At 44.6% G+C, this 9,869-nt stretch overlaps 2 protein-coding genes across 2 annotated transcripts in view; one reads left to right on the top strand and one right to left on the bottom strand.

The window, feature by feature from the left end:
• Positions 1–4,546, top strand: part of lrig1 (leucine-rich repeats and immunoglobulin-like domains 1) — a 52,367-nt gene extending 47,821 nt beyond the window's left edge. The window contains exons 15-18 of the mRNA XM_015018181.1: positions 862–1,293; positions 1,370–1,504; positions 1,672–1,971; positions 3,017–4,546. Of these exons, the coding sequence (XP_014873667.1) occupies positions 862–1,293; positions 1,370–1,504; positions 1,672–1,971; positions 3,017–3,219 (1,070 nt within the window). The 3' untranslated portion in view covers positions 3,220–4,546. The remainder of the gene's footprint in view (positions 1–861; positions 1,294–1,369; positions 1,505–1,671; positions 1,972–3,016) is intronic.
• Positions 4,547–5,108: 562 nt separating this feature from the next.
• Positions 5,109–9,869, bottom strand: part of LOC106936918 (S-adenosylmethionine mitochondrial carrier protein-like) — a gene marked incomplete at its 5' end in the record, with an annotated part of 22,234 nt that continues 17,473 nt past the window's right edge. Inside the window, one exon of the mRNA XM_015018180.1 lies at positions 5,109–7,569. Within this exon, the coding sequence (XP_014873666.1) occupies positions 7,473–7,569 (97 nt within the window). The remainder of the gene's footprint in view (positions 7,570–9,869) is intronic.

Genomic DNA, 9,869 nt, shown 5'->3' with positions numbered 1-9,869 from the left:
AAAAAAATTCGAAATTTCACATTAATTAAATAAAAAAAAAAGGGAAAAAAAAAAAAAAAATCAATAAAAAAAAAAAAAAAAAAAAAAAAAAAAAAAAAATATATATATATATATATATATATATATATATATATATATATATATATATATATATATATATATACATTTTAATTTACACAATGCTGATATAAATATAGAAAAACCGGATGTGGTGTGCCGTTGATGATTAAGTTGGATGATTAAGTTGGGGGGTGCCAATTATTCAGTTTACTGCAGATTATTAAGTTACATAGTGGAAAGTTTGAGAGAAAAATGTGGGATAATTTTTCAAAATGTTTTGCCACATTTGTTTTAAAAAGAAAATCACACACAAGTAAATAAGAAATTGAAATATGTTAGAATATAACAACAAAAAGTGTTGTTCATACACTTATGAATGTTTCAGTTCCACAACAAAACATTAGAAAATAAAGTATCTGTGGTTGATGCTGGTGCAGAATCCAACCTAATGACAGGAAAAATAGATGTGAGGAATTGTAGATGTTTACAGTCATTTATTTATTCTTCACGATTTTTAGTTAAGTCAACGAGAGCCACAGTGAAATGTCCAAAGGGCCACAAATTGGAGTTTAAGTCAATGTTCTTGTTGCTGAGAGACTAAATGTTGACGCTACCTGGGTTGCTTTCTAACTAATATCTTGTCATCTGTGACAGTGGCACCCTCCGCCAAGGAAACTTAAAATCTTAAAATGAATCCTGCTGTGCTGAGTCGGATATAATTTGGGAAACGGGGGGAAAAAAAAAAAAAAAAAAAAAAAGCGCATCAGATTCCAACTCCTTTCCTCCTTCCTCGTTCTCCAGAGACTCCCTACTTGGCCCAGGAAATGGAGGACCGCAGCGTGGCGGTGGGCGACACGGTGGCGCTGCAGTGCAAGGCCCTCGGCAGTCCTCCCCCGCGCATCACCTGGCTGCGCGACGACCAGCCACTGCGACCCTCCGACCGGCACTACTTCACCCCGGGCAACCAGCTGCTGGTCATAGGCGCCGCCTCGCCGGAGGACGCTGGACGCTACACCTGCCTCATGTCCAACACGCTGGGCACAGAGCGCGCCCACAGCCAGCTGGCGGTGACGCAGCACAGGGGCGTGTGCGCCCAGCAGGCGGGCGGAAATGCCATCATCGGCATCATCGTCATCGCCGTGGTGACGAGCATCGTGGTCACGTCGCTGGTGTGGGTCTGCATCATCTATCAGACGAGGAAGAAGAGCGAGGAGTGCAGCGTGACCAACACGGGTGAGTTCAGGACCGAGAACCAGAGAGAGGATCCTGATCGATTTCACCTTCTGACGTCTCCATTTCCTCGCTCCAGACGAGACGATCGTCCCTCCGGACGTCCCCAGCTACCTGTCGTCTCAGGGCACGCTGTCCGAGCGCCAGGACATGTGCATCCGCGTGGAAGCCGGAGGCGGACCGCAGCCCAACGGGCACGTCGTGGACGCCTCAGGTACCCATCAGTCCGCCCACTGCTGCCTCGCTTCTCCAAATATTTGTTCTGCCAGTAGCCTCCGGTCTCTCTGAAAGCCTGCTCAGAGTCGTAAATAACTCCCAATAGACACTCTTAGCACGATTTACTGCCCTCAAATGATTTATCTCCCTCCTCCTCGGCTGCAGGTTTCGACGGAGCGGTGGTGTGCACAGACTGCATGGAGACCGGCAACAGCTACTCCAATGACGCCGACTACCTGACCCACGGATACGGCCTCGCTCGGGGCGCCGAGTACCGGCAGCAGCAGCAGCAGCTGGGGCCCCCGCGCTACTCTCAGTGTAACCCGGGGGAACCGAGGGACACGGGGTCGCACGCATCCGCTCCGCTCTGCAACGGCACTCCCCGCGGAAACCGAAAGGACACGCAAGAATCCGCTGTGCCCAAAAATCACGACACGATAGAGAGGAGTCACGACGAGCGAAAAGGTTCGTGTGCAGATCTGGAATGTTTTTTTTCTTCTTCTTCTCATTGCTTGGAGGACAAAAAAATGCCAACAGTAAGCCATAAATTTAGCTGAATTCCTGAAGCTTTACTCTCTCACAGGAATATCGCTTACATCAGGTGAGCTCACAGAGAACTGAAGAGAAACTCAGGAGTCCTTGTCAATTTGCATCTGGTTGTGAGTTATTATTGCATGACCAGAGTCCCTCAGGACATGTGAGAGAGAGAGAGAAAAAAACAAAAAAACTCTGAAATAAAAACCTCTCCACACCGCAAGACTCCTGCGGCTGCGTGTGCAGGCCTGCGCTGGGATTTAGCCGAGGAGTCATGTGATTGGAATTGGCTTTTCGACTGCCGATTCTCACCTCCGCATGTCAGCGCAGCTCTGTGCTCACATTCCACTCCCTTAGTTTCCTGAAGCTGAATGATTGGTTTATGCACAAGCCCTGCCACAACCCTTGATAAGTATGTGGAAGAGACGACATACAATCCACTGCAGGAAATTCGCTGTCATTTTTAAAGAACCGCCATTTTACTTTGTATTGTAAAATGAAGAAAAACCTCAACTTTTTGTTTAAAGCAAAAAAAAAAAGAAGATGGATATACTTCCGTCTACGGTGTATAGTTTCCAACCTGATGACTAGAATGACAGCAGCATCATTCTGCTGTGAAAACCTAATTCAGTTACTCCATAAAGAACTGTAAAACTATTTTTTACAGTATTTAGTATTCAAAAACATATTTATCAAGTTTAGCCATTGCAGAAAGTCTAGAAAGCCACGTATGGCTTTGGAGCTTTAGATTAAACCGTATTTATGTGTTAGAGTGGCCTAGTCAAAGTCCTGTCATCCTAAATCCAATGAAAAATTGTAACTGGCGTTTGCAGATGCTCTTGAGTTATTTAGTGTCTCTTCAAAATGTTAAGTTAAAAGGCTAAACAAAATTACAAATCATTTTTTTCTACTTCGTGGTACCTCTGTCGATGTCGCTGACGTGACGTTTTCCCTCCCGTGTGTCTTTGTCTCGCAGCGGGCAGAGCGGGACACACGTCGGCGGGCCCGCCGTCGCAGGACGACTCCTTCCACGAGCCGGTGAAGCTGCCCGGCGGGACGAGCCGCCCGCGCACGGACACCGACTGCGAGCCTGAGCTCAGGCAGACTCTGCTGCCTAACGGACACGCCCTCAGAGCCGCTCAGAATGAGAGCGCCCCCCTGAGGAGAGCCAGCGACTAGCAGACACTGAATCAAGCCCCAAAATGTGGACTTTTTAAATAAAAAAAAAGGAAAAAAAAAAAAATCTTTCTTTGCACTGGGAAATAAACTGCTACCTCACATCGAGGGGAACGATCCCGAGCCTCCCGGATCCGAGGACCGACACGGCGATTCCGGGGAGGACCAATAGGGAGAGAGTCCGGAGTTTGAAGATGGAGCTTGTGCGGGTGGCGTCCCGCCCGAGCGTAACGGCTGTACATAGTTTAAAACCTTCATTTGGGAGGTGACCGGTTTAAAGAAAGAACTCTAGCGCCAAAACAAAAAACAAAACAAAAAAAAAGAAAATGTGACTTGCATTTGAAGCATGCAAACATAGGGAATCTTGTACAGTGTAATTATGTGCAGTAGGGGGGGGAAAAGAGAAATATACAGTGGGACTTTTGACTGTACATAAGAGTTTTCTTATATATTATATAACTTTTTCAAAAGAGTGTTTGAATATATGTGCATGGCAAAGAAAGAAGTGATATTTTTATTGTTAGGGGGGAAAAAGAAAACAACCTTTTTCAGCTTCTACCAACGTCCAGCTGCAGTGCCTTATTGCATGATCAAAGATTCAACCTGTGATTTTTATTTTTTATTTAAATTTTTTTTTTTTTTTTTTTTTTTTAGAAAAAAACAGGTACACCTTTTATTGCAAACAAAACACTTGGTTGCACTTGACGGTACGTCTTTAGTTTTTTGGAGAGGAAAGTGCCACCAGCTATGGCCTTACAGAAACACAACTCATGTACGTTGTTGCGGTATGAAGGAAGAGCTTTGATGCGAAACCGTTTCGGTACATTTGCGGGGCAGTCAGTCGGCTCAAGCACTTTTTAAACTCTTCATAAACAGGTTGTCTGTCAACAGGAGTACGGGGAACCTGCTCCGGGTGGAGCACGTTTTTCAGAGTCACCAGAACATGTGGCGTCAATGTTTTTCCACCCGTTTGATATCGTTATGCTACAGATGACCACAAAGCTGCTCTGAACCTCCTAGGATTAATGTGTCTCTTAGGATGGTTGAACTTAGTGACATTGTGACAAATGTAATGAACCTTTGCTATCACCCGGAAGCCGCAAAAGCCAAATATGACCCCGAATATAAATGGAGATGCACCGATCAGAGGCCACTATCAAACAAATTCTGGCGCCCTCTTCAGGGTTTCTGCATGTTTCACCAACTCAAATGTAAGAGTTTTTAAGGCCATCGTGAATAGAATTTAAGGCCCATCTATCCACAGAAACGTGCCAACTTCATCCAACAGAGTGGTGATATATCTACTCTAACCTGTGATGCGTGCAAAATAGAAAAACAAGCTAGCTAGCAAGGGTATGTTAGCAGTGAGCCATTGGTAGTTTTGACCGATCAACTGGATAGGACAGAAAAGTTTAGTGAGAAAAAGACGTCATAGAATATACAAATTAAATAGTCCTCCCAACACCAAATTGTAAGTACCTGTGATTAATGCATTAAAACCCAACTTACTTTTTTAAAACTAATTTAAGAAATCTTAAGTCCTTAATTTTAGATACAATGAATTTAAGACATTTCAAGATTGAGCAGACACCCTTTTTTTTACACCTTTATTTAAAAAACAAAACAAAAAACTTGCTCTTCTGTCAGCAACAACTTCCACACCAAGGAGTGTTGCCAGAGCAGCCTGGTGTTAATCGGGAAAACAAAGGCAATTTTGAGATATCAGCCAATATGAAAATCGGCCGATTCCAGTCCCCAGCTGAAGTATCTGTGCATCTCTACTCGACACACAGGAGGCGGCGTCTTTCCCTTTATTTCCTATGCGTAGTGAAGCGACAGTAGCTTAAATTTCGAGCTTGTAGACACAGACAGCCACAAAAATGTTCATTCCCCCCCCCCAATTTTTTTTCCCAGTTTTTGTCGCTGTCGACTCTGCCGCGTCCCGTGTGTTGGGTTCAGCCCGCCCCCCCTGTACGTCGAGCCCATAAGGCACATTCACAATGAAAGCTACGATCGTGCTTTGGTCACGAATTTGGCTTCGTTTTATGACGTTACTGCTGTAATCTTCCACAACACCCGCTGTTGGAGCAAAGAGGCCAGTACTCCACCCACTTCCACCACTGCAGCTCAGATTTGCGTCACGACTTGAGGGTAAACGCTGTGAACCGCTGGGAAGCCGGTGAAAATGCGCTCCAACCAAACTAGGACTGATGCGTTCAGGCACCCTCCACCTTCTCCCACGGTCCCTGAACACACCGGGCCACGTTCAGTCGGAGCAGTTTCATTGGGTTTCAGAACCAGAGGTAAGGCGGAGGACATCGTCCTCCTGTTACACCTACCAGAGGTGACTTTACCTCCGAGACCACTTAGAGAATCCCCCCTCCCCCTCCCCCCCTGGCCCTAAAGGGACGATAGACAGAGAGAGAGAAAGCGAGGTGCAGTTCATGTTCTGAGACTAATTTATTGAAGCAAAGCGTCTGTACCAATGTCAAAGTTAAAAATAATAATAATAAAAAAAAACAGTGAAGTGTCTAACATGGCATTGAAGTGTCTAATAAAATCACATTTTGCTATGATGACCGGTGTCGTGCCTGTTTGGTTTTTTTTCCCCCTCACCTGTTTAAAAACCCACGGAGCAGATGATTCGAGCCGAGTTAGCATTTAGCGTCCTTATCTCCTCCCTCCTATCGCGGTGCTTATGGAGAAACCATCAGTTCAAATGAAGCGTTCGCTGCGACATGAAACAAAGCTGAGCAAGCAGGAATCTAAATCTTAAATCTAAATCTTAAGCAGGAATCTCTTTTGGCTCCTCGCAGCTCCAAAGACAGCAGGCTTTTTTTCTTTTCTTTTATTGTACCCCCTTCCAGCCGCGGCCTGTTGTAAGTATCTGCTTTTGACGGGAGGCTGACTTCAGAGTCAGGATGTGCATTCCAGATGGATGATTGACGAAATCAGTTTTAGATCAGTTAGAATGACCAAAATGATTTCCATTCACTGTATGATAAACATAAAACCATTTTTCTTATTCTGACATAAAATAAAAAAAATGTGTCCTATTTTAAATTGCTGGGGGCCAAAAAAAAAAAAAAAAAAAAAAAAGTCTCTGGTTTCAACTGTTTACACACAAAACCTGGAAAGTCTCTCCCTTTGTTCTTCATTTTAAACCTTCCGCACGTCTCGCCCTCCACCGTTTGTCACAACAACCTACTTTCGCGGGGAGCGAGGTAGAAAACAGACGCTCTGCTGTAATAAGAGATCAAACGCAGAAATTAAATGTGCATGCAAGTTGCGGATCCCAGCAGCTGATGTCTCAGAAACCTTTGCAAACCGAATCAAAGCCACATGCCTGGCCCAGGCCGCAAGTAGGAAAATATTCAGGAATTTCTTTTTGTGACCAGCTTAAGAACCCAGATGCATTTCTCACTGCAGCATTAGTAGGAATCTAAAATGCCATATCAATGCAGCAATATGGCATTGTGGGCAGCAGGTACGAACTGATGCATTGTGGGTTGAACTCATGATCTAGTCAAGCTACAGTTGATTTCTTGCTAAAATTTGATGCTGGATGCTAATTCACCCAAATATGTTTAAAACAGACGTTCAGAGGACATCCTGCTTTTCCCACCATCGAAAGTTCCTACCATGTTTTCCACATAGCTACGGAAAGAGACACCATAAAGTCTCGACAGGTAAGACCTGGAGCTGTAATGGAGAATCTCGTGTGGAGCAGCCGAGCCTGCAGATCGACCCCACAGTCTTGTTAATTCAACAAAGTGCTCTATTGTTGGCGGCGTCTCAGGGGGAAATATACGGCTCCCGTAGGTGGGATGAGGTCAGCTTTGCTCTAGTTGGAATGTAACAACGGTGACATATCGCTGCGTCTCCCGGGTGGGTCTTTTACGCAGGTGGCTGAGCTTAACAGAGAGAAGAAGATATGGATTAAAACATTAGACAAACGGACGTTAAACGTTGTAGGACCGGAGTCTAGAGGGTGATGGGAAAATCACAAGAAGTATAAAAGAGAGTCTTTAATTCCAAAATCCATTCCAACATTACAGGACAGGATCATAAATATTACTAGAGTCTTTTCCACGTTATCCACCAGGAATGCAGCATCCTGGGTAATGTAGTCGGCTCCGAATCCTCAGGGCAGCGAGCTGGCAGCGTTCCCCAGGCTGCACGGCGACACCGACACCGAGGGTCTGCTGTGTGTGTATGTGTGGGGTGGGGGGGGGGGGAGGTGCCACGAAGCCCCCCTATAGCAAAGTGCGGCGGACCTTTTCGTACGCTCCCAGGAAGATGAAGCCTCCCACGCTGATGAAGGCCATCCTCGGGACGCTGCCTGCAAACAGCCTGCGGGAACACACGGAAATCACAGGACGTCACCTTCTCTGGAGAAATGTCAAGAAATGGACACAGCTGTAGCTCTTGCGCTTTATTCCTAGAAGAACCTCTAACACAGGGGTGTCAAAGTCATTTTCGTTTTGGGCCAAATCAAGATCATTTCTGCTCTTAAAGGGCCGGTTGTGCCAGAATGCATTGATAAAACCTGATCAAAAACCGTTAAAATATCAATGAGGTACAGAAACAGGGTTGAACATCTTTTCAGTCAGTCCAAGGATTTCATGTTTGTGGGACTAATTTGGAAATATTTGTGATATTTGCCCTTATTTATGACGTAAATGTGGCTTTTTATAACTCGCTGTACAGATTATGGACTATAATTTCACTTCTATTAAGACTGAGGCAGCTGCTTAGGACAAGTAAGAAAGTTTTTGACAATTTTTGAGAAAAATCTGCAATAAACATTGCAAAAATTGATAGCACCAAAAGAGTATGGTGGATTTGAAGATTTTGCATGAATTTCCAAGTGCTCTAACATTTGTTCTCTTTTTCCTCATTTGTTTATCTGCTGCGACGTTTTTAACTGCATTTACTTTTCGAATCTGTTCGGCGCAAAACAAAATGTTTTTAAGAGATGCGGCGATCAGAATCGACCTGGTGACACGGTTCCGATTTCTCTTTAAAACAGGAACTGGATGAGCGAAGCCCAAAATGAGATTTCAAGCTCTCCGAGAGTGGTCGCTTGTTATCTTTATTAGGAGCGGAGGCGACGTCACACTGTGTGAGTGACATCAGAAGCTTATCGAAACAATACCACAGAAAACATGCGTCATGTCAAAGCTAACGGTGTCCAATTAAATATTAGTGTGCAACATTTTTGGGGGGCATTTAACAAGTTTGAGTCAGACGACATGCTTATGCTTTCATAGAAATCAGCTTATAATCCTGATACAAACTTAATGAACGACAACACAGATGTTAAAGGTGAGCAAACAGCGCCAAATTAAACATATTATATGCAAAAGCAGTCCCACAAAATAAGTTCCAGGTTCTAGCAGACAGTTTTAGCATCTCATGTTTAGCTTCAACACTTGACAGAACCGGACTAATTTATGGCTTTCTGGTGTTCAGGTGCTGGGAAACAGTCAGGCATAAAGCTTCAGGGGTTTTATTTTTTCATCTTTTTTTTTATTTTTAAGGTCTGACTTGGGGGCCCAACGAGTCGCTGTTGACGTTATGGAGGTCAGAGGATGTTACGGGCCATGAGAGAGCGCCCATATCCCAAGAACCGAGCCTCCCACTCTCCTCCTGACACACACAGCTGCTTTTGGAATTAGGCTACAAGCCCCCCCACCTTTGTTCCTCGTTGGAGCTCTCATCCCTCTGGTTTTTATCTTTTTTTCCTCCTTTTCTCTCACTTTCTCTGTGCTTGACCGACGGCCAGATGACATCCACACATGTTGGTGTGCTGTCCATCCATCCGACGCCCTTCCTCACCCCCAACCCTTCCCCAAGCTGGCTCACTTGTTCGGGATTTCTCCTCCGCTTCTCGTTTTTGCTGCGTCATCCACCTCTTCGACACATGCTCGTGTTGTCTCTTCGTTTTTTTTCTTCTTTTTGCTCTCCCTCCTCTTCTCTCCGTCTTTCCCTTGCCGAGCATTTGCCTACTGACACCTTCCGTCTGCCAAAACGCCCCCGCGCTCACATGGTCTGGCCCCGGCCCGGGCCAGATGTTACGGATGACGGCTGCCTTGTGCGTTGAGTTCGGCTCGCAGGCGCAAGAGTTAGGGGGGCAGGGGGGGCGAAAAAAAAAAAAAAAGAACAAAAACTTACAGCCGCACATAAAAAATAAAAAGTCTGTCTGCATTTATCATCTGCGTGGGAGTGTTGGTCCTTATGTTTCGGTCTGTTTTCATTTTGCAAAATCACCTCTGAATCGCTGCAATAACAGACTTCGGTTTTCATCAACTCATAAGGAAGTTCTGAAAAGCAAGAAATACGGCGAGATTTGACCTTAGCAATTACTTTTTTTTTTTTATTTAAGCTGAACCAGGAATAAAATGTGTAATGTAAACTGTTTTAGAATGACGTCAACTCTTCCCCCCCCCCCCCCCAAGGAAACATACCTGATCATATCGGATCAAAAAACACAAAATCTTATCAGAAACTAACTTACAAGTTACTTTTTTGGCTAAATATAGGAGCTTCCTTAATATTAACAAACTAAAAGTAGACTACTACTTCCAGTGGAAGATTTTTTTCCACTCACAGCTTGACAAATGTCTATCAAGTGGTTTTTCTTTTTAATC

The sequence above is a fragment of the Poecilia latipinna genome, unplaced genomic scaffold (genome assembly GCF_001443285.1).
Source record: "Poecilia latipinna isolate Pla-1442-1.1 unplaced genomic scaffold, P_latipinna-1.0 Scaffold2242, whole genome shotgun sequence".
Taxonomy (NCBI): domain Eukaryota; kingdom Metazoa; phylum Chordata; class Actinopteri; order Cyprinodontiformes; family Poeciliidae; genus Poecilia; species Poecilia latipinna.
This window is presented reverse-complemented; position numbering and strand designations above follow the sequence as displayed.